The 23,851-nt window shown below is 45.7% G+C and overlaps 1 protein-coding gene across 4 annotated transcripts in view; it reads left to right on the top strand.

The window, feature by feature from the left end:
* The window catches only part of LOC124042124 (fibroblast growth factor 12), a 98,393-nt gene that overhangs the window by 33,999 nt on the left and 40,543 nt on the right, over positions 1 to 23,851 (top strand). For 2 of the 4 annotated variants that reach the window (XM_046360482.1, XM_046360481.1), the window contains exon 2: positions 21,748 to 21,858. In XM_046360482.1, coding sequence (XP_046216438.1) covers positions 21,748 to 21,858 — 111 coding nt within the window. Of the gene's footprint in view, positions 1 to 10,541; positions 11,674 to 13,180; positions 13,229 to 21,747; positions 21,859 to 23,851 lie in introns of those variants that run through there. The other 2 variants (XM_046360479.1, XM_046360480.1) reach the window with 2 other exon arrangements.

Raw genomic sequence — 23,851 nt, forward strand, 5'->3', positions numbered from 1 at the left:
GCACATGACACTCACCAGGACTCCATCACCTCCTTGATTATCTTCCCTATATCTGTCTCTCACCAGGACTCCATCACCTCCTTGATTATCTTCCCTATATCTGTCTCTCACCTGGACTCCATCACCTCCTTGATTATCTTCCCTATATCTGTCTCTCACCTGGACTCCATCACCTCCTTGATTATCTTCCCTATATCTGTCTCTCACCAGGACTCCATCACCTCCTTGATTATCTTCCCTATATCTGTCTCTCACCTGGACTCCATCACCTCCTTGATTATCTTCCCTATATCTGTCTCTCACCAGGACTCCATCACCTCCTTGATTATCTTCCCTATATCTGTCTCTCACCAGGACTCCATCACCTCCTTGATTATCTTCCCTATATCTGTCTCTCACCTGTACTCCATCACCTCCTTGATTATCTTCCCTATATCTGTCTCTCACCTGTACTCCATCACCTCCTTGATTATCTTCCCGATATCTGTCCTCCCCTTGGTTCTTTCCTCAGGTGTTATTGACTCTGTCTCATGTCGGTGGTTTGTTTGTGTGTCGTGTTTATTTATTAAAACACTCACTCTCCCTGTACTTGCTTCCCGACTCTCAGCGCACTCGTTGCAATATGGCATTAAAATACACATTATTTATGAGGAAACCGGAACCAATGAAGCAACTGTGATAGTATTGTTTAATACCATACACATCAAAAGCTAAACACTAATTGACTTTATATTTGTTGTTATTGTGATGTAATTCTGGTATGAAATTTAAAGCGGGTTAACTGGGGTTCAATTCATTTCCACTTTTTTCCCCTTTTTTTGTGATCAAATTGGAAGTTTAAAAAAAGGAAGGAAGTATAGAGAATTATTCACATTATGAGTGTAAAGACAATATCTTGACAAGTGCACAGAGGGAAATGTTCATGACCAACATGTTTCCTGAACCGATAAAGGCAAGGCCGCTATCTACTTGCAGCTTTCAAATGAAGGGGTGGAAGGGAGCCTAGTGGTTAAAGCGTCGGGCCTGAAGGTTGCTAGTTCGAATACCCGAGCTGAAAAGGAGAGAAAAAAACATATGTCTGTGCCCTTGAGCAAGGCACTTACACGGAACCCAAACCGGCTGTGCACGTGTGCCATTGTGCGCCATCGTGCATAACTGTATTTTGTTCCCCTAAACCAAACGCGATCTCAACACACAGGTTAAAATATAAAAATAAACTCTGAACCAATTATATTAATTTGGGGACAGGTCGAAATGCATGAAACATTTGCTTTAAACATGGTAATTTGCTAGTTAGCTTACACTTGCTAGCTAATTTGTCCTATTTAGCTAGCTTGCTGTTGCTAGTTAATTTGTCCTTATTAGATAGCTTGCTGTTGCTAGCTAATTTGTCCTATTTAGCTAACTTGCTGTTGCTAGTTAATTTGTCGTATTTAGCTAGCTTGCTGTTGCAAGCTAATTTGACCTATTTAGCTAGCTTGCTGTTGCTAGTTAATTTGTCCTGGGATATAAACATTAGGTTGTTATTTTACCTGAAATGCACAAGGTCTTCTACTCAGACAATTAATCCACATATAAAACGGTCAACTGAATCGTTTCTAGTCATCTCTCCTCCTTCCAGGCTTTTTCATCTTTCAACTTATATGGTGATTGGCATCTAAACTTTCATAGTATTACCACGACGACTGGCAAAACAGTTAGTCTTTCAATCACCCACGTGGGTATAACCAATTAGGGGATTGCACGTGGGTACCTGCTTCTATAAACCAATGAGGAGATGGGAGAGGCAGGACTTTCAGGGTGATCTGCGTTAGAAATAGGAATGACTTCTATTTCAGCCCTCGGTAACGCAGACACTCGTTGACTCGCGTGAGCAGTGTGGATGCAATAATTGAATAACATAGATTCCTACATTTATTTTGCAACTAACCGTTGGTAATGGCTGGCCATGAACCCATTTTTAGAAGGCGTCTCACGGGGAGTCGGGATATGCAAGAAACACATTTCCAATTTACACATGATTATAATAGACACATGCTTATAATAGACACTGAAAGTAAAGGGGCTGAATAATTTTGCACGCCCAATCTTTCAGTTTTTGATTTGTTAAAAAAGTTTGAAATATCCAATAAATGTCGTTCCACTTCATGATTGTGTCCCACTTGTTGTTGATTCTTCACAAAAAATACAGTTTTATATCTTCATGTTTGAAGCCTGAAATGTGGCAAAAGGTCGCAAAGTTCAAGGGGGCCGAATACTTTCGCAAGGCACTGTACACAGGAGGCCTAGTGCGTGAGGCTGGCACATTTTTCACCAGCCGACTAACACGCACCTCAGGACGAGTATGGAGCGCTGACCCAGGTGCCATCAAATCCCCGACACGCTCCGTCGGACGAATCTTGTACCTAAAGCACGAAGCTAGCAACTCCCTCATTACTCTCCACTCCACTTTCCCCATTAACCCTTCACAGTCTCTGCTTCGCTCACCTCTAACACCGGCTCTGGTTCTGGTCTCCTCCTTGGCTCCTCACGATTAACAAGGAGAGTTGGCTCAGGTCTATCTCCTGACTCTGCCACTCTCCCTCTGAACCCCCCATACATTTTTGGGGCTGACTCACGGGCTTTCCTCTGCGCCGTCGTGATTGTCTCTCCAACTCCATTCTCCTATAACCCTCTTCGCACTGCTCCAGCGAATCCCAGCCGGGCTCCGGCACTCTCTCTGGGTCGACCGCCCACCTGTCTATTTCTTCCCACGTCGTATAGTCCCGATATTGTAGCTCCTGCTGCCGCTGTTGTTTCTCCTCATACCAGCGTCTCTCAGCTCTTGCCGCCTCCAGTTCTTCTTTGGGGCGGCGATATTCTCCCGGCTGATCCCAGGGTCCTTCTCCGAACAATTCATCCTCCTTTCGCTGCTCCTGCTGTTTATGCCTGTTACCACGCCACTCGGTCCGTGTGTGGTGGGTGATTCTGTAACGCCGTTCGTTTGTCGAAAGAGAGTCGGACCAAAATGCGGCGTGGTGGTTCCTCATGTTCTTTAATAAAAAAACAACGATACATGAAATAACTGTATATATACAAAAACAACAAATGGAACGTGAAAATCTATACAGCCTGTCTGGTGAATTAACTAACACGGAGACAGGAACAATCAACCCACTAATTACACAGTGAAACCCCGGCTACCTAAATATGGTTCCCAATCAGAGACAACGAGAATCACCTGACTCTGATTGAGAACCGCCTCAGGCAGCCAAACCTATGCTACACCCCTACTCAGCCGCAATCCCAATGACTACAAAACCCCAATACGAAACCAACATTTTAAACCCATGTCACACCCTGGCCAGAACAAATAATAAAGAAAACACAAAAATACTATGACCAAGGCGTGACATGGGGTGTAACTATGTTTATTAAATAGAGGAGAGGGGTGTAACTATGTTTATTAAATAGAGGAGAGGGGTGTAACTATGTTTATTAAATAGAGGAGAGGGGTGTAACTATGTTTATTAAATAGAGGAGAGGGGTGTAACTAGGTTTATTAAATAGAGGAGAGGGGTGTAACTATGTTTATTAAACGGGGAGAGGGGTTTAACTATGTTTATTAAATAGAGGAGAGGGGTGTAACTAGGTTTATTAAATAGAGGAGAGGGGTGTAACTAGGTTTATTAAATAGAGGAGAGGGGTGTAACTAGGTTTATTAAATAGAGGAGAGGGGTGTAACTATGTTTATTAAATAGAGGAGAGGGGTGTAACTATGTTTATTAAATGGAGGAGAGGGGTGTAACTATGTTTATTAAATAGAGGAGGAGAGGGTGTAACTATGTTTATTAAATAGAGGAGAGGGGTGTAACTATGTTTATTAAATGGGGAGAGGGGGGTGTAACTATGTTTATTAAATAGAGGAGAGGGGTGTAACTATGTTTATTAAATAGAGGAGAGGGGTGTAACTATGTTTATTAAATAGAGGAGAGGGGTGTAACTATGTTTATTAAATAGAGGAGAGGGGTGTAACTATGTTCATTAAATAGAGGAGAGGGGTGTAACTATGTTTATTAAATGGAGGAGAGGGGTGTAACTATGTTTATTAAATGGGGAGAGGGGTGTAACTATGTTTATGGAATAGAGGAGAGGGGTGTAACTATGTTTATTAAATGGGGAGAGGGTGTAACTATGTTTATTAAATAGAGGAGAGGGGTGTAACTATGTTTATTAAATAGAGGAGAGGGGTGTAACTATGTTTATTAAATGGGGAGAGGGGTGTAACTATGTTTATGGAATAGAGGAGAGGGGTGTAACTATGTTTATTAAATAGAGGAGAGGGGTGTAACTATGTTTATTAAATAGAGGAGAGGGGTGTAACTATGTTTATTAAACTGGGAGAGGGGTTTAACTATGTTTATTAAATAGAGGAGAGGGGTGTAACTAGGTTTATTAAATAGAGGAGAGGGGTGTAACTATGTTTATTAAATGGAGGAGAGGGGTGTAACTATGTTTATTAAATAGAGGAGAGGGGTGTAACTATGTTTATTAAATAGAGGAGAGGGGTGTAACTATGTTTATTAAATGGGGAGAGGGGTGTAACTATGTTTATGGAATAGAGGAGAGGGGTGTAACTATGTTTATTAAATAGAGGAGAGGGGTGTAACTATGTTTATTAAATGGGGAGAGGGGTGTAACTATGTTTATTAAACAGAGGAGATGGGTGTAACTATGTTTATTAAATGGAGGAGAGGGGTGTAACTATGTTTATTAAATGGGGAGAGGGGTGTAACTATGTTTATTAAATAGAGGAGAGGGGTGTAACTATGTTTATTAAATAGAGGAGAGGGGTGTAACTATGTTTATTAAATAGAGGAGAGGGGTGTAACTATGTTTATTAAATAGAGGAGAGGGGTGTAACTATGTTTATTAAATAGAGGAGAGGGGTGTAACTATGTTTATTAAATAGAGGAGAGGGGTGTAACTATGTTTATTAAATAGAGGAGAGGGGTGTAACTAGGTTTATTAAATAGAGGAGAGGGGTGTAACTATGTTTATTAAATAGAGGAGAGGGGTGTAACTATGTTTATTAAATGGAGGAGAGGGGTGTAACTATGTTTATTAAATAGAGGAGAGGGGTGTAACTATGTTTATTAAATAGAGGAGAGGGGTGTAACTATGTTTATTAAATGGGGAGAGGGGTGTAACTATGTTTATTAAATAGAGGAGAGGGGTGTAACTATGTTTATTACATAGAGGAGAGGGGTGTAACTAGGTTTATTAAATAGAGGAGAGGGGTGTAACTAGGTTTATTAAATAGAGGAGAGGGGTGTAACTATGTTCATTAAATAGAGGAGAGGGGTGTAACTATGTTTATTAAATGGACGAGAGGGGTGTAACTATGTTTATTAAATGGGGAGAGGGGTGTAACTATGTTTATGGAATAGAGGAGAGGGGTGTAACTATGTTTATTAAAAGGGGAGAGGGGTGTAACTATGTTTATTAAATAGAGGAGAGGGGTGTAACTATGTTTATGGAATAGAGGAGAGGGGTGTAACTATGTTTATTAAATGGGGAGAGGGGTGTAACTATGTTTATTAAATAGAGGAGAGGGGTGTAACTATGTTTATTAAATGGGGGAGAGGGTGTAACTATGTTTATTAAACTATGTTTATTAAACGGGGAGAGGGGTGTAACTATGTTTATTAAATAGAGGAGAGGGGTGTCACTATGTTTATTAAATAGAGGAGAGGGGTGTAACTATGTTTATTGAATAGAGGAGAGGGGTGTAACTATGTTTATTAAATAGAGGAGAGGGGTGTAACTATGTTTATTAAATAGAGGAGAGGGGTGTAACTATGTTTATTAAATGGAGGAGAGGGTAACTATGTTTATTAAATGAGGAGAGGGGTGTAACTATGTTTATTAAATGTAGGGGAGAGGGGTGTAACTATGTTTATTAAATGGGGAGAGGGGTGTAACTATGTTTATTAAATAGAGGAGAGGGGTGTAACTATGTTTATTAAATGGAGGAGAGGGGTGTAACTATGAGGAGAGGGGTGTAACTATGTTTATTAAATGGGGAGAGGGGTGTAACTATGTTTATTAAATAGAGGAGATGGGTGTAACTATGTTTATTAAATGGAGGAGAGGGGTGTAACTAAATGTTTATGTTTTAAATAGAGGAGAGGGGTGTAACTATGTTTATTAAATGGGGAGAGGGGTGTAACTATGTTTATTAAATAGAGGAGAGGGGTGTAACTATGTTTATTAAATAGAGGAGAGGGGTGTAACTATGTTTATTAAATGGGGAGAGGGGTGTAACTATGTTTATGGAATAGAGGAGAGGGGTATAACTATGTTTATTAAATGGAGGAGAGGGGTGTAACTATGTTTATTAAATAGAGGAGAGGGGTGTAACTATGTCTATTAAATGGAGAAGAGGGGTGTAACTATGTTTATTAAATGGAGGAGAGGGGTGTATCTATGTTTATTAAATGGAGGAGAGGGGTGTAACTATGTTTATTAAATGGAGGAGAGGGGTGTAACTATGTTTATTAAATAGAGGAGAGTGGTGTAACTATGTTTATTAAATGGAGGAGAGGGGTGTAACTATGTTTATTAAATGGAGGAGAGGGGTGTAACTATGTTTATTAAATGGAGGAGAGGGGTGTAACTATGTTTATTAAATGGAGGAGAGGTGTGTAACTATGTTTATTAAATAGAGGAGAGGGGTGTAACTATGTTTATTAAATGGAGGAGAGGGGTGTAACTATGTTTATTAAACGGGGAGAGGGGTGTAACTATGTTTATTAAATAGTAACTATGTTTATTAAATGGAGAGGGGTGTAACTATGTTTATTAAATAGAGGAGAGGGGTGTAACTATGTTTATTAAATGGAGGAGAGGGGTGTAACTATGTTTATTAAATGGGGAGAGGGGTGTAACTATGTTTATGGAATAGAGGAGAGGGGTGTAACTATGTTTATTAAATAGAGGAGAGGGGTGTAACTATGTTTATTAAATGGAGGAGAGGGGTGTAACTATGTTTATTAAATGGAGGAGAGGGGTGTAACTATGTTCATTAAATAGAGGAGAGGGGTGTAACTATGTTTATTAAACGGGGAGAGGGGTGTAACTATGTTTATTAAATGGGGAGAGGGGTGTAACTATGTTTATGGAATAGAGGATAGGGGTGTAACTATGTTTATTAAATGGAGGAGAGGGGTGTAACTATGTTTAGTAAATAGAGGAGAGGGGTGTAACTATGTTTATTAAATGGAGGAGAGGGGTGTAACTATGTTTATTAAATAGAGGAGAGGGGTGTAACTATGTTTATTAAATAGATGAGAGGGGTGTAACTATGTTTATTAAATGGGGAGAGAGGTGTAACTATGTTTATTAAATAGAGGAGAGGGGTGTAACTATGTTTATTAAATAGAGGAGAGGGGTGTAACTATGTTTATTAAATAGAGGAGAGGGGTGTAACTATGTTTATTAAATAGAGGAGAGGGGTGTAACTATGTTTATTAAATGGAGGAGAGGGGTGTAACTATGTTTATTAAATGGAGGAGAGGGGTGTAACTATGTTTATTAAATGGAAGGGAGGGGTGTAACTATGTTTATTAAATGGAGGAGAGGGGTGTAGCTATGTTTATTAAATGGAGGAGAGGGGTGTAACTATGTTTATTAAATGGAAGGGAGGGGTGTAACTATGTTTATTAAATAGGAACAATACTCTATGAAAGTGACTAGGAATTAGCCTTGTAGTTTTTGAACTTGTGTAAGGTTTTTGAAATGATCTTCAATGGTTAAAAATGTCTTCAGCCAAATACTTCATAAAAGGCATCGGGCAGAAGTATATTAATCCACAGACACACGTCATTTTATATACACTGAGTGGACAAAACATTAGGAACGCCTACTCTTTCCATGACCTAGACTGACCAGGTGAATCCAGGTGAAAGCTATGATCCCTTATTGATGTCACTAGTTAAATCCACTTCAATCAGTATAGATGAAGGGGAGGGGACAGGTTAAAATATGATTTTTAATCCTTGAGACAATAGAGACATGAATTTTGTATATGTGCCATTCAGAGGGTGAATGGGCAAGACAAAGTATTTAGGTGGCTTTGAACAGGGTATGGTAGTAGGTGCCAGGCACACTAGTTTGAGTGTGTCACAAACTGGGTTTTTGCACTCAACAGTTTCCCATGTGTATCAAGAATGGTCTACCACACAAAGGACATCCAGACAACTTGACACAGCTTTGAGAAGGATTGGAGTCAACATGGGCCAGCATCCCTGTGGAATGCTTTTGACACCTTGTAGAGTCAACATGGGCCAGCATCCCTGTGGAATGCTTTTGACACCTTGTAGAGTCAACATGGGCCAGCATCCCTGTGGAATGCTTTTGACACCTTGTAGAGTCCAAGCCCCAAAGAATTGAGGCTATTCTGAGGTTTAAAAGGGCTGCAAATCAATATTATGAAGGTGTTCCTAATGTTTTGTACACTCGGTGTATATCTTAAATGACCATGTTTTCACAAATTTCATGATATAATCGTCAAGACCTTTGAAAAGATTAGGGGACATGGCCAGGAAGTAAAATGTAATTAACTGCCTTAATGTTACTGGACCCCATGAAGAGTAGCTGTTGCCTTGGCAGTAGCTAATGAGGATCCTTAATAAATACAAATACACTTCTTATGATATCATGAAAATGTTCACTATCACACCTCCCTTTGTGTCACATGGTTACTTTTCCAGTACAGTAACCTCGTTTTATACGCAATATAAAAGTGTAAACAAATGCAGTATGCTCTAAGGACAACAAAAAAATCTCGATAGAGATTACAATTAGTTCCTGATGCATGACAAAGACGCAATGCTAAGGTTTGTCCACAAGATGGCGCTAGATATAAGACAATATGCAGAACTCTTGGAATGGTGTGGCCTGCTGTGGCACCGCACACCGGGGTTGACAAGCCTCACAGCTGGTGAACAAGATCACTTTGGCCGCGCTGTCGTAAATATTCCAATATCTCCCCAACAGACTGAACGCTGACTATGCGTTATTGAGGCTAAAAGTACATAAATAAATAAAGGAGCATCTGTAATTTGTACAGTGACAAGTACACCGAAATGATTTACTGACATATTTACATTACATTTACATTTAAGTCATTTAGCAGACGCTCTTATCCAGATGACACCTATACTGACTGATATGTTGCTACTATTGTCTATAATATGACAATTATTATAGAAAAACATTAAACCTTATTTGGAGAGAGAGAGAGAGATGGAGTAGCTTCCTGTATCATTGATTTATTTTCGGAGAAGTCGTCAAAACCCAGATGAAGGTAATCCCTGAATGGTTCCTGCTGATTCTCCGTGGCAGGGAGCCAAGAGGTTGTCCATGTATGGCCACGTCATTCTCCCACCCTTTTATTGAGCCACGTTCCGTGTGTGCCCTCCTATATGAGGACACACACGACATCGGACACAGAGCCAGGAAGATCACTCACACACACATACACGCACACCACCTTTCATCAGTTAATGCAACAGAGGTCAGGAATTGGCACTTTCCGTGAGAGGGCCTGCCAGAACACTTGTTATGAAGTCATCAGACATGATATAAAGTCATCAGACATGATATAACACTTGTTATGACGTCATCAGACATGATATAACACTTGTTATGACGTCATCAGCCATGATATAACACTTGTTATAAAGTCCACAGACATGATACTGTAAATAACATGATATAACACTTGCTATGTGAACAGAAAATAGAACGTTCACCCACCTTCTATTCACTTAAAGTCACAGTATTTCATCATGAGGTCCGTGTGTGTTCTGTCTGGTCTGTCTGTTGTGTTGTCTCTGCCTTGTCAATGTGTGTTTACTTTCAACCATTATCTGCGCTGTGCACAACGATTCGTCTAGGGGTTCATTAACACATTTTGCATATAACCTTTAGCCATCAGGTGTCCATTGACACTTAAAGCTAATGTAAAAGGCGCCTAAATAGATAGGTATTTACTTTATACTATATATATATATATATTAGCAACATAAAACTGCTGTATAAGAAAGGAATTCATAAACCACTGGAATTAGAATGGTATAATGGGGATAGATAGTAGCGGTCCAAATTGGCTGTCTAGTCCATTCCGACTGACCTCGGTACCACATATAATCACTGCTACATTTCAAATTGAAGAAAGACTTAAGCCCCATTGTCCCAATAATGAATGCGGTACCGAGGTCCGTCGGAAATTCGTTTGGATTTGAAGCGCGCGGGGACGAAGACAGCACACCGTTATTTTGGAGACGCGCACTCACTCACTCACTCACTCACTCTCTCTCTTTCTCTCTCTCTCTCTCTCTCTCTCTCTCTCTCTCTCTCTCTCTCTCTCTCTCTCTCTCTCTCTCTCTCTCTCTCTCTCTCTCTCTCTCTCACTCTCACTCTCTCTCTCTTTGTTTTTGTTCTCTTATACACGCACCATGCACGTACTCTCTCTCGCACTCTCACACACTCTCTATGTCTCGTTCCTCTCCCTCCTGCCTCTCTCTCAATTCTTTCTCTCTTTTTCCCCGGATAATTCTTCATCCAAACCTCAACCACGTATGATAGCGTAGAGAGAGAACCGTGAGCCCATTCACTCATGCCTGTAGGCGAGAGGAGAGCACCCGCATACCATCCATACGGAAGGAAATAATCCATTACTCCAATCGTGTTGTCTGCAAGGAAACCGGATTTTTGGAAGATTTTTATAGTCTACATACGAACAATAATAACGAAACGCATATGTTTTTCTCTCATTGTAAAGCCAAATCACTATGTTGCTGCTGCATTCTCAGAGATCATTATCTTTCCCCGACGGTGCTCGGAGGGTCTGCTGGTAGAAGGGCTGGCACAGATGGCACAGATGCCGGTAGTCCCGGAGAGTGAGTGGGGCAGCCAAATGGACCGCCGCCTACCCTTTGTCCCCTCTCGATTCGGTTTTGACTTCGGCTTAATACATTGACAAGTTATGAGACGTTGCATTCACCCAGCTGTTGATGAAATAGTTTACAGTGAAGTTTAAGGTGTCTCGAATGCATTATGGTGCTGGATATTTTGACACTCACGGACTTCCGTGCAAATGAGGATTATACCGAAGGGGACAGTCGTGCTTGTCAGACCTGGAATACCTGAGACTCAATTTTGCGTAGGCACGCTCCGATAACACACAAACTTATTTACCACAGGTGCATTTTTTTATTGCCTAGATTATGCGTAAATTGGTGGCATTTATACTTTCCCTGCAATGAATTTGTGTATTTTCTAAAGCGTCAGAATGACATTTTGCTAAATCCGCGTGGATCGTTTTTTAATTTTTTTATTTCACGGTTGTTTTTGCCCCCAAACTATCACACAACCACTCGATCTCTGTCCAACGACTCTTGGTTCGGTTCGGCTCAGCCGCGAGGGAGATGGCCGCTATCGCCAGCTCCTTGATCCGTCAGAAACGCCAGGCGAGGGAGTCAAACAGCGACCGAGTCTCCACTACAAAACGACGTCCTAGCCCCAGCAAAGATCCTCGTTCCATATGCGAGCGCCATTTCTTGGGGGTCTTCAGCAAAGTCCGTTTCTGCAGCGGAAAGAAAAGACCAGCCGCTCGGCGGCGACCAGGTCAGTGCTGTAGTCGTGTGTGAAACGGTTTCCCCGCCCCTCGACCGCGCTGAGCTAATGCATTACTGCAGTCAGATGCCTTATCTTAATAAAGGCTGGAGGTAGATTTACCCGCGGTGCCTGAGAATGCAATGCGAAAAATCCACCTGTTCCATAGCTCACGTGTTGTCTGTCGAGAACCACTGCACAGTTTACCCATATCCTACCGCATCAGCCTCAATGTAAAAGTATGTACATGTTGTGACGTTACCGATATTAATGTTATATTACCGTGATCATAATGATCGATTATTTTAGCACCATTATTGCTATTCTATCCTATAGGCTGTGCATTTCTATTAGAAGGCAGGTCAGATATTGGCTATGACCTACATATATTCACATATATTTAAGCTTGCTAATTAACATTCATTTTTTACATCTCCTCTGCCATGTTGAAATGAATGCTTCCTTAAATAATTCAATAATTCATGGAGATTGAGACTGAGTGGAGATAAGTTGCACCGCAGTGCACAAAGGCTGTTTCAAGAGTAAATGTTTAATGGTAAATGTTTAATGGTAAATGTTTAATGGTTAATGTTTAATGGTAAATGTTTAATGCAGAGGGGAGGTTTACTGCAGTGTAGGGAGGTAGCTATAGTGATTAAGACGTTACCAGCCATATTGATGGACACAGACTCCCGGGCTACTACACTAAGCTATCATTCTTCCCCATCTCCTGGTGCACAGATAAAGAGGACTGACCAATCACTCCCCTCCTTATCCAGCCAAAGGCTGTCATGTGATGAACGGGAGTTGCACTGTCACCACAGACAGACAGATAGACAGACCCAAACCACAGACAGACAGATAGACATACCAGAGTCACAGACAGACAGATAGACATACCAGAATCACTGACAGAGATACAGACAGACCGAACAAAACCACAGACAGACAGACAGACAGACAGACAGACAGACAGACAGACAGACAGACAGACAGACAGACAGACAGACAGATAGACAGATAGATAGATAGATAGAGAGAGAGAACAAAACCACAGACAGACTCACAGACAGACAGACAGACAGACAGACAGACAGACAGACAGACAGACAGACAGACAGACAGACAGACAGACAGACAGACAGACAGACAGACAGACAGACAGACAGACAGACAGACAGAGAACAAAACCACAGACAGACAGACAGACAGACAGACAGACAGACAGACAGACAGACAGACAGACAGACAGACAGACAGACAGACAGACAGACAGACAGACAGACAGACAGACAGACAGACAGACAGACAGACAGACAGACAGACAGACAGACAGACAGACAACAAAACCCCAGACAGTTAGATAGAACAGAATCACAGACAGATAGACAAACACACAGACAGACAGACATTATATTATCATACTGCTGTAATGGTTAGAACATTTTGACAAGCAGCCTTTGCTGGATAAATTTGTCTGTTAAAAGAATGTTGTTTTTCCTTCTATCTCCCTCATAAGATGCATCCTCCAAACCTCCACAGGTGTCCCGTAAGGGCGGCAGGCTAGGTCAGTAGCTCAGCCTCCATCCGTGTGTGCTGTGTTTTTTTCCGTCTCCACCCCCCGCATCATCTCGCGCCCATGTTGATACCCCTGTTGCTAGGAAGGGAGGGTGGGGGAGGTGAGAGGCTGGGGTGGGAGGGGAGGACAGGTGGAAGGTGGGGCTGGGTGGGTGGTGGGAGGGTGGGGGAGGTGAGAGGCTGGGGTGGGAGGGGAGGACAGGTGGAAGGTGGGGCTGGGTGGGTGGTGGGAGGGTGGGGCTTGGTGGTGGTAGGGTGGTGGGAGGGTGGGGGAGGTGAGAGGCTGGGGTGGGAGGACAGGACAGGTGGAAGGTGGGGCTGGGTGGGTGGTGGGAGGTGAGAGGCTGGGGTGGGAGGGGAGGACAGGTGGAAGGTGGGGCTGGGTGGGTGGTGGGAGGGTGGGGGAGGTGAGAGGCTGGGGTGGGAGGGGAGGACAGGTGGAAGGTGGGGCTGGGTGGGTGGTGGGACGGTGGGGGAGGTGAGAGGCTGGGGTGGGAGGGGAGGACAGGTGGAAGGTGGGGCTGGGTGGGTGGTGGGAGGGTGGGGGAGGTGAAAGGCTGGGGTGGGCGGGGAGGACAGGTGGAAGGTGGGGCTGGGTGGGTGGTGGGAGGGTGGGTGGGGCTTGGTGGTGGTAGTGGGTGGTGAGGGTTGGGGTGGTTGAGGGTTGGGAGGGGGTTGTAGTGGGTGATGAGGGGTGGGGTGGGTGGGAGTGGAGGGTTGGATGGTGGGGTGGGTGGGTGGAGGATTGAAGGGTGGGTGGTTGAGGGTTGGGAGGGGGTGGAAGTGGGTGGGGGTGGTTGAGGGTTGGGAGGGGGTTGTAGTGGGTGGTGAGGGGTGGGGGTGGTTGAGGGTTGGGAGGGGTGGAAGTGGGTGGGGGTGGTTGAGGGTTGGGAGGGGGTTGTAGCGGGTGGTGAGGGGTGGGGGGGGTTGAGGGTTGGGAGGGGGTGAGTGGGTGGGGGTGGTTGAGGGTTGGGAGGGGGTTGTAGTGGGTGGTGAGGGGTGGGGGTGGTTGAGGGGTGGGGGGGTTGGGGGTTGGGTTGTAGTGGGTGGTGAGTGGGGGTGGGGGTGGTTGAGGGTTGGGAGGGGGTTGTAGTGGGTGGTGAGGGGTGGTAGTGGCTTGCAGCACCTGTCTGATGCCAGTGACTCCTCTGATAATTGTTTTGACACTACTTTCAATTTGGATTTCTCCTTTTTCTATTTTTCCTGATTTCGTATTTTGTGTGATTTAAGCTCTCTTGCAGTAGTCTCTTCTTCTTTGGTTACTCTTTCCCTCTTGTCCTTCGCTTTTTATGTCTCCGTCTTTCAGTTTGTCTGATCAGTTTTCACTCTGTCTCTTCCCTCTGCTCCTCCAGTGTGTGTTTAACGTGTGTTTAACGTGTGTTTAACGTGTGGCGTATTGTTGTGTGACTGGGTGGAGGTCTGTTTATACATGTGTATTGATGAGCTGTGTTTCTCCCTGTCTAAACTGTCGACTATAGAGATTGAGGTGATCATTCATCATTTCATGGTCATAACGCCATTTGTCAACATGCCCAACTGTCCCTGTTTATGTCTGTACATTGTCACACTAAAGGTTGTGCAATTTTGAATACACACAGGCACGTCTTCCCATGGTAGGCATATCCCGAGCACAGACACAGGCACGTCTTCCCATGGTAGGCATATCCCGAGCACAGACACAGGCACGTCTTCCCGTCTTCCCATGGTAGGCATCTTCCCATGGTAGGCATATCCCGAGCACAGACACAGGCACGTCTTCCCATGGTAGGCATATCCCGAGCACAGACACAGGCACGTCTTCCCATGGTAGGCATATCCCGAGCACAGCCACAGGCACGTCTTCCCATGGTAGGCATATCCCGAGCACAGACACAGGCACGTCTACCCATGGTAGGTATATCCCGAGCACAGACACAGGCACGTCTACCCATGGTAGGCATGTCCCGAGCACAGACACAGGCACGTCTACCCATGGTAGGCATGTCCCGAGCACAGACACAGGCACGTCTACCCATGGTAGGTATATCCCGAGCACAGACACAGGCACGTCTACCCATGGTAGGCATATCCCGAGCACAGACACAGGCAATTTGTTCTGTCCACACGTCTCCCTTAAACTTACACTTAAACACGCCCTCTCCCTCTATTTCTGTCTCCTCACACACATACCTGCATACTTCATTTGCACGCAAACGCATCCACCCAGACACGCAGCAACGGAGGTTGGTAGCACCTTAATTGGGGAGGACGGGCTCGTGGTAATGGCTGGAGCAGAACTGGTGGAATGGTATCAAACACATCAAACACATGGTTTCTATGGTTTCTATGGTTTCTATGGTTTCTATGTGTTTGATGCCATTCTATTCCCTTCGTTCCAGACATTGTTACGAGCCGTCCTCCTCTCGGCAGCCTCCACTGATATCATATCCACTGCCACACACAACACAACACAACACAAGCATGTCCATTGTGTTTCCCGCCCCTCTAAATGGAGCCGATTTGTTCTGCTGTCAGCGATCACTAAGCCCATGTTCAAGCCTTTATTCATAGTAGTGCAGTTATCACATGTGATTTAGTGAGGTCCCACCCTGCTACCCCCCACACCATTCCTCCCTTCCCACACCTCTCTTCCCCTCCACCTCACACCACTCTCCCTCTTCCCCCACACCACTCTCCCTCTTCCCCCACACTACTCTCCACCTCCACCCCACACCCCTCTCTCTCTTCCCCCACACTACTCTCCCCCTCCACCCCACACCACTCTCCCTCTTCCCCACACCACTCTCCCCCTCCACCCCACCCCTTCCTTCCCCCTCCCCCACACCACTAGCTGCCCTACCCCCCACCCCACTCTCCCTGCCCTACCTCCTCCCTAGACTCCACACCACTCTCCCTGCCCTACCTCCTCCCTAGACTCCACACCACTCTCCCTGCCCTACCTCCTCCCTAGACTCCACACCACTCTACCTGCCCTACTTCCTCCCTAGACTCCACACCACTCTCCCTGCCCTACCTCCTCCCTAGACTCCACACCACTCTCCCTGCCCTACCTCCTCCCTAGACTCCACACCACTCTCCCTGCCCTACCTCCTCCCTAGACTCCACACCACTCTCCCTGCCCTACCTCCACCTCCTCCCTAGACTCCACACCACTCTCCCTGCCCTACCTCCTCCCTAGACTCCACACCACTCTCCCTGCCCTACCTCCTCCCTAGACTCCACACCACTCTCCCTGCCCTACCCCCACACCACTCTACCTGCCCTACCCCCACACCACTCTCCCTGCCCTACCCCCACACCACTCTACCTGCCCTACCCCCCACACAACTCTCCCTGCCCTACCCCCCACACCACTCTCCGTGCCCTACCTCCGCCCTAGACTCCACACCACTCTCCCTGCCCTACCTCCTCCCTAGACTCCACACCACTCTCCCTGCCCTACCTCCTCCCTAGACTCCACACCACTCTTCCTGCCCTACCTCCTCCCTAGACTCCACACCACTCTCCCTGCCCTACCTCCTCCCTAGACTCCACACCACTCTTCCTGCCCTACCTCCTCCCTAGACTCCACACCACTCTCCCTGCCCTACCTCCTCCCTAGACTCCACACCACTCTCCCTGCCCTACCTCCTCCCTAGACTCCACACCACTCTCCCTGCCCTACCTCCTCCCTAGACTCCACACCACTCTCCCTGCCCTACCTCCTCCCTAGACTCCACACCACTCTCCCTGCCCTACCCCCCACACCACTCTACCTGCCCTACCCCCACACCACTCTCCCTGCCCTACCCCCCACACCACTCTACCTGCCCTACCACCCACACCACTCTCCCTGCCCTACCCCCCACACCACTCTCCCTGCCCTACCTCCTCCCTAGACTCCACACCACTCTCCCTGCCCTACCTCCTCCCTAGACTCCACACCACTCTCCCTGCCCTACCTCCTCCCTAGACTCCACACCACTCTTCCTGCCCTACCTCCTCCCTAGACTCCACACCACTCTCCCTGCCCTACCTCCTCCCTAGACTCCACACCACTCTTCCTGCCCTACCTCCTCCCTAGACTCCACACCACTCTCCCTGCCCTACCTCCTCCCTAGACTCCACACCACTCTCCCTGCCCTACCTCCTCCCTAGACTCCACACCACTCTCCCTGCCCTACCTCCTCCCTAGACTCCACACCACTCTCCTGCCCTACCCCCCACACCACTCTACCTGCCCTACCCCCCACACCACTCTCCCTGCCCTACCTCCCACACCACTCTACCTGCCCTACCCCCACACCACTCTCCCTGCCCTACCCCCACACCACTCTCCCTGCCCTACCTCCTCCCTAGACTCCACACCACTCTCCCTGCCCTACCTCCTCCCTAGACTCCACACCACTCTCCCTGCCCTACCTCCTCCCTAGACTCCACACCACTCTTCCTGCCCTACCTCCTCCCTAGACTCCACACCACTCTCCCTGCCCTACCTCCTCCCTAGACTCCACACCACTCTTCCTGCCCTACCTCCTCCCTAGACTCCACACCACTCTCCCTGCCCTACCTCCTCCCTAGACTCCACACCACTCTCCCTGCCCTACCTCCTCCCTAGACTCCACACCACTCTCCCTGCCCTACCTCCTCCCTAGACTCCACACCACTCTCCCTGCCCTACCTCCTCCCTAGACTCCACACCACTCTTCCTGCCCTACCTCCTCCCTAGACTCCACACCACTCTCCCTGCCCTACCTCCTCCCTAGACTCCACACCACTCTCCCTGCCCTACCTCCTCCCTAGACTCCATACCACTCTCCCTGCCCTACCTCCTCCCTAGACTCCACACCACTCTCCCTGCCCTACCTCCTCCCTAGACTCCACACCACTCTCCCTGCCCTACCTCCTCCCTAGACTCCACACCACTCTCCCTGCCCTACCTCCTCCCTAGACTGCACACCACTCTCCCTGCCCTACCTCCTCCCTAGACTCCACACCACTCTCCCTGCCCTACCTCCTCCCTAGACTCCACACCACTCTCCCTGCCCTACCTCCTCCCTAGACTCCACACCACTCTCCCTGCCCTACCTCCTCCCTAGACTCCACACCACTCTCCCTGCCCTACCTCCTCCCTAGACTCCACACCACTCTCCCTGCCCTACCTCCTCCCTAGACTCCACACCACTCTCCCTGCCCTACCTCCTCCCTAGACTCCACACCACTCTCCCTGCCCTACCTCCTCCCTAGACTCCACACCACTCTCCCTGCCCTACCTCCTCCCTAGACTCCACACCACTCTTCCTGCCCTACCTCCTCCCTAGACTCCACACCACTCTCCCTGCCCTACCTCCTCCCTAGACTCCACACCACTCTCCCTGCCCTACCTCCTCCCTAGACTCCACACCACTCTCCCTGCCCTACCTCCTCCCTAGACTCCACACCACTCTCCCTGCCCTACCTCCTCCCTAGACTCCACACCACTCTCCCTGCCCTACCTCCTCCCTAGACTCCACACCACTCTCCCTGCCCTACCTCCTCCCTAGACTGCACACCACTCTCCCTGCCCTACCTCCTCCCTAGACTCCACACCACTCTCCCTGCCCTACCTCCTCCCTAGACTCCACACCACTCTCCCTGCCCTACCTCCTCCCTAGACTCCACACCACTCTCCCTGCCCTACCTCCTCCCTAGACTCCACACCACTCTCCCTGCCCTACCTCCTCCCTAGACTGCACACCACTCTCCCTACTCTTGATGGATTATGGCGGGCCTGTCCCAGAGATTGACGGCTCTGCCGCCGGTGAGTTGTGGATTGATGGACAGAATGAAGTACGGTTGATCTGACATTAACCTCCACTGATGCGAGGTCAGCTTGCAAGCCAACGCTGGACTCAACGACAGTACGGATCAAATGGCACATATCTGCTCCAGGACCAGCCCTGGAGTCCACTGGGGATTCCACTGTGGACACTGGCGATGATTCTGATTCTGTTCTGAGGTCAGATGCTACTCCATCAGCCCTCTTTGAACCCGTCCACATGTTCGCACTTCACCTCTAGAGCGATCTGGACTCGAATCAATACGGGGTTTGTTTCATTTTAAAGGCCAAGAAAATTCAATTGAATAATGAACTTGTATCCAAGGACAATTTAGTTTGTTTATCTCAAACAAAGTACAGGATTATTATTTTCAGATTGTGACTTTCCGTTTGGTCTCAGTTTGATGAAGGTTATTTTGAACTTACCACAGATGAGAAAATAACAGCCTGGTTGTAAGGATGATGGAGCCAGTGAATTATACAGTTGGATCACAACTGCCTTAGCTTCCAATTGAACCTTGGCAAACGCATGACTCCATAAGCAGCATCACTACCACAATATAGAAGTACTCATTTTGAGCCTCTACTGCTCAAAATCTAACACATTTGCTTTCATAAATCCCAAATAATGAAGGACCCAAAAATACCAAATGTAAGATATCTTACTCAGAATGTTTTATTTTCACTGCTAAGTGTCCCTGTTGATAAGCTCTATAGAAGCTAAACTATCCACACACAACCAAAAGAACTACACATTAACCATCACAGAGAGTTCAACCTGGTCTCAGAGAATATCGTATTATTCTGTATGCAAAAAGGAGACACTCCATTTAGTATGATATGTTACGTTTTTCTTATAGTAAGTATTCATTTGTGGATGTCCATCACCCATTTTGTATGATATGTTACGAATTACAATTCCTATTCTATGTTGCCAATTTGAAAAACGTACAATCTGTTACGAATTTGCAAAATGTTAAATAAGTTCTGAATTTACAAAACATACATTATGTTACGAATTAGATTTTTTTTTAATTGAGCCAGGTGGCTAACGTTAGCAAACTGCTAACTTTAGGTAGGCTAGGGGTTAGGGTAAAGTTGAGGAGTTAGGTTAAAGGCTTAAGGTCAGGGTTAGCTAAAATGGTTACGGTTAGGGGAAGGGTTAGCTGACATGCTAAGTAGTTACAAAGTTGCTAAAAAGTAGTAAGTAGTTGAAAAGTAGTTGATATATGATATGATGACATTCGAACTCGCAACCTTTGGGTTACTAGACGATCACATTATACACCCGACCAACCATCCATCCTATCTTATGTAACCATACCAAACGTAACATATCATACTCATTTAAGTGTCCCAGATTTACATTTACTATGTTATGTCTAGTCTATGACACCAGGCTGGAGAATTTGCAGATGATTGTTTCTCCTAACATGATCTTCTAGCACCCCCACCCTTTCTCAACGATAAACATACTTTTTCACACGTTTTTTTTCTTCTTGCAGTTGTTGAAAGACTCCCATATAGCCTTGGGCTAAAACCTCATGATCCACCTGCTCTGTCACAAGCCCAGCTCCAAATGTCACAAGCCCAGCTCCAAATGTCACAAGCACCACAAAGTTGGACGGCAACTCAAGTTTGAAAGTTTAACATTTTAATGTCACGTGTACAACAAGTACAGTGAAATGCCTTTCTTTCAAGATCTAAACCCAACAATACAGGAATCAATCAGAATGTAATACTAAAAATAACAAGGTGGAACAAAACCACATGAGATATAAAAATAAGTAAGCATACTATATACAGGGTCAGTTCCAGTACCATGTTGACAATGTGCAGGGATACTGGAGTGATAGAGGTAGGGGTAAGGTGACTAGGCATCAGAATATAATACTCAGCGTTAAATAAAATTACCATAGCCTTTGATTGGGCATCAGATGTAGAGTTGAAAGCCCTTTAAACACAATAAACATTGTAGATATTTTGTTAGTTAAACCCACATTATGAAGTACTGGTTCACCGAAATCGCCAGGCCCATCTAGAAGCAAGCAGTTAGTTAGGACTGAATACTAACTTGTGATTTTTTGTTTTTATCTCATTGACGTCAGTGCATGATTTACTCAAAAGTTCAAGTTTAAAAAGTTAGGATTCGTCTCTTGGTGAACAGTGGAAAAATCTGAGTGAATCCACAAGTCACTCTCCTGATAAAAAATAGTAAAGATGTAGCCAAGATCAGGCAAATGGCAAACACCAAAACCCCAAACGTAGGTCAGCTGCCATAATATATTAATACCAGATTACATCATCACCTTCAAGGACCACCTGTCAACATCACCAGTGTACAAGAGGGCAGTAGATACTGTATCTCTAATGGTTACAGGTGCGTCAGGATTCAAGGATCAGTTTGCCACGTAGAGGTTAGGAGATACCTTAGCTAGCAAGTTGGCAATGTTCAACAAGATAACAGTTTTCGTAAAAATGCATAGGTTACTATGGTGTTACAAGACTACCTATGGATTCCTTTGAATTTTCTTGTACCAGACCAAGTCTATTCTGACCCCTGACCCTGACACCAACCTGGTAACCCATCCTCAACATGTGTTTTACTAGTTTGTCAATGTGAACAGCAGTGGCAAGGTGTCAGGCAGTAGGGGTGTGGTCTGACGTGCCCCTGGGGGGTGGGGCGTGGTGGGGTCTGTCCTTTGTTTCAGAGCCGCAGCTGAAGGGGATCGTGACACGACTGTTCAGCCAGCAGGGCTTCTACCTGCAGATGCAGCCGGATGGCTCTATCGATGGCAGCAAGGACGAGAACAGCGACTACAGTGAGTAATTGGTTCGGCACTACTACTCCCAGCATGCCCCATGGTTACCAAGAGTTACTGGCCTCATTCCAATCCCTTAAAAGTGTGTCCTTCCTTCCTTTGTTTCTTGATGTAATCATTGGTTAGACGTGATTCGACAGGTAAACGCAAAGGCTCCACCACATGGCTTTCACCTGTCCAGTCTTTTCTGATCAGTGATTTCTTCAAGGAAGGGTGGATGGATGCACTTATAAATACTCTGAACTGGGATACTCACCCAACCCCATTTAACATCCCTTAATTTATGGTATTGCATGATATGAGGGGAGGACCATCCTCAGTGAATTTGAGGAAAATAAAAAATTGTGAAACATTTAGATACAACTATAGTAAATATATTCACGTCACCAAATAATTTATTATAACACACTGTTTTGCAATTAAGGTCTACAGTAGCCTCAACAGCACTCTTTAGGTTAGCACCATGGTGTAGCCGGAGGACAGCTTGTTTCCGTCTTCCTCTGGCTACATTGACTTCAATACAAAACCTAGGAGGCTCGTGGTTCTCACCCCATTCCATAGACTTACACAGTAATTATGACAACTTCCGGAGGGTGTCTTCCAACCTATCAGAGCTCTTGCAGCATGAACTGACATGTTGTCCACCCAATCAAAGGATCAGAGAATGAATCGAGTACTGAAAGCATAAGCTACAGCTAGCTAGAACAGTGCATAAAATGTAGTGAGTAGCTGACTCAAAGATAGTGAGACAGTAGTTGAACAGTTTTGAAAAAATGTATTTCTTCAAAAATTAAGGAGAAGTAAGAGAGAGAGAGTGAGAGCTAGCTATATTTCATTGTATTTTCTTTTCACGTACTTAGCTAGTGGATGCAACTTGCTAGTTTATCCTACTCAAACACCCGGCTCAAACAAAGAGGGATGCTATGTTAGCTAGCTGGCTATGGCTATCCAACAGAGAGGGATGCTATGTTAGCTAGCTGGCTATGGCTATCCAACAAAGAGGGATGCTATGTTAACTAGCTGGCTATGGCTATCCAACACTGGAACTCTTCCACGTCAAGGTAAGCTTTTGGTTTTATAAATGTATTTCCACTGTGGCTCTCCGGTGTAACTGCAAAACCTTTTACTCGCCCTAGAAGAGCTGGTTAGGCTGTTTTCATGTTATCTAGAGCGTAGGTGACTGCTGCTGGCAGCAATTTAATTGCGTTTTTTTGCCGATGTTTAACGACACCGGCCATATTCAACGGGTGTTGAGCGTTCGTAAATGTATCCGTTATTCTGCACTCTAGCACACTCAGTCGAGAGTGCTCTGAAATCGGAGTAGATCGCCAGAGTGAATGTACGAACGCATCCTATGACGTTAGCTAATATGGTGACAACAATGGAGGCTGTGTGTAGCGGGTTAGCAGTTATGATATGAAGGTTTGGCTTTGGAAAGGGTTTTTTTCCCGCCTGGTTACAGACAGCTGGTGTGTTGTGCACAAGCAAAGGGAAGAGGTGAAAGGAGGAGATCAATGTGAGAAGGAATTATACAACAGGCAAAGTGATCGTGCTGTTTGTATTTGGCTGTTATTAAAGTAAACTGTTTGTGTTCGTGATCAAAGGTGTATTCAGTCTGCGATTCTGTTGAAAATAAGTTTCTTAAACACGGAAGCAAACTGAGCGAAACGGGGATAAACATACCTGAATTTGTCCAATAGAAACTCACGTTTGCAACTGTTGGACTAATGATTACACCCTCGATCAGCTTGATGCAGGCTAGAGTGTGAAAGGCAGTGTTGAATCTGTCTTGCCACCTTAATTATTCACATTTCTCAACCTGTACGTTGTACAACTTTTATTCATCGGCTAGGTTATAGAAACCACATGGTCATTGGGTATAGGAAAAATGTGAGCATAATGCAGTAAACTACACTTATCGATTGTCACTGGTGTAGAGAGGAGTAGGCAGGAGGCAGTCGCAGGTTTAGAACTACTGAATTGATTTATGCAC

Source organism: Oncorhynchus gorbuscha, linkage group LG08 (assembly GCF_021184085.1).
Source record: "Oncorhynchus gorbuscha isolate QuinsamMale2020 ecotype Even-year linkage group LG08, OgorEven_v1.0, whole genome shotgun sequence".
Lineage (NCBI taxonomy): Eukaryota > Metazoa > Chordata > Actinopteri > Salmoniformes > Salmonidae > Oncorhynchus > Oncorhynchus gorbuscha.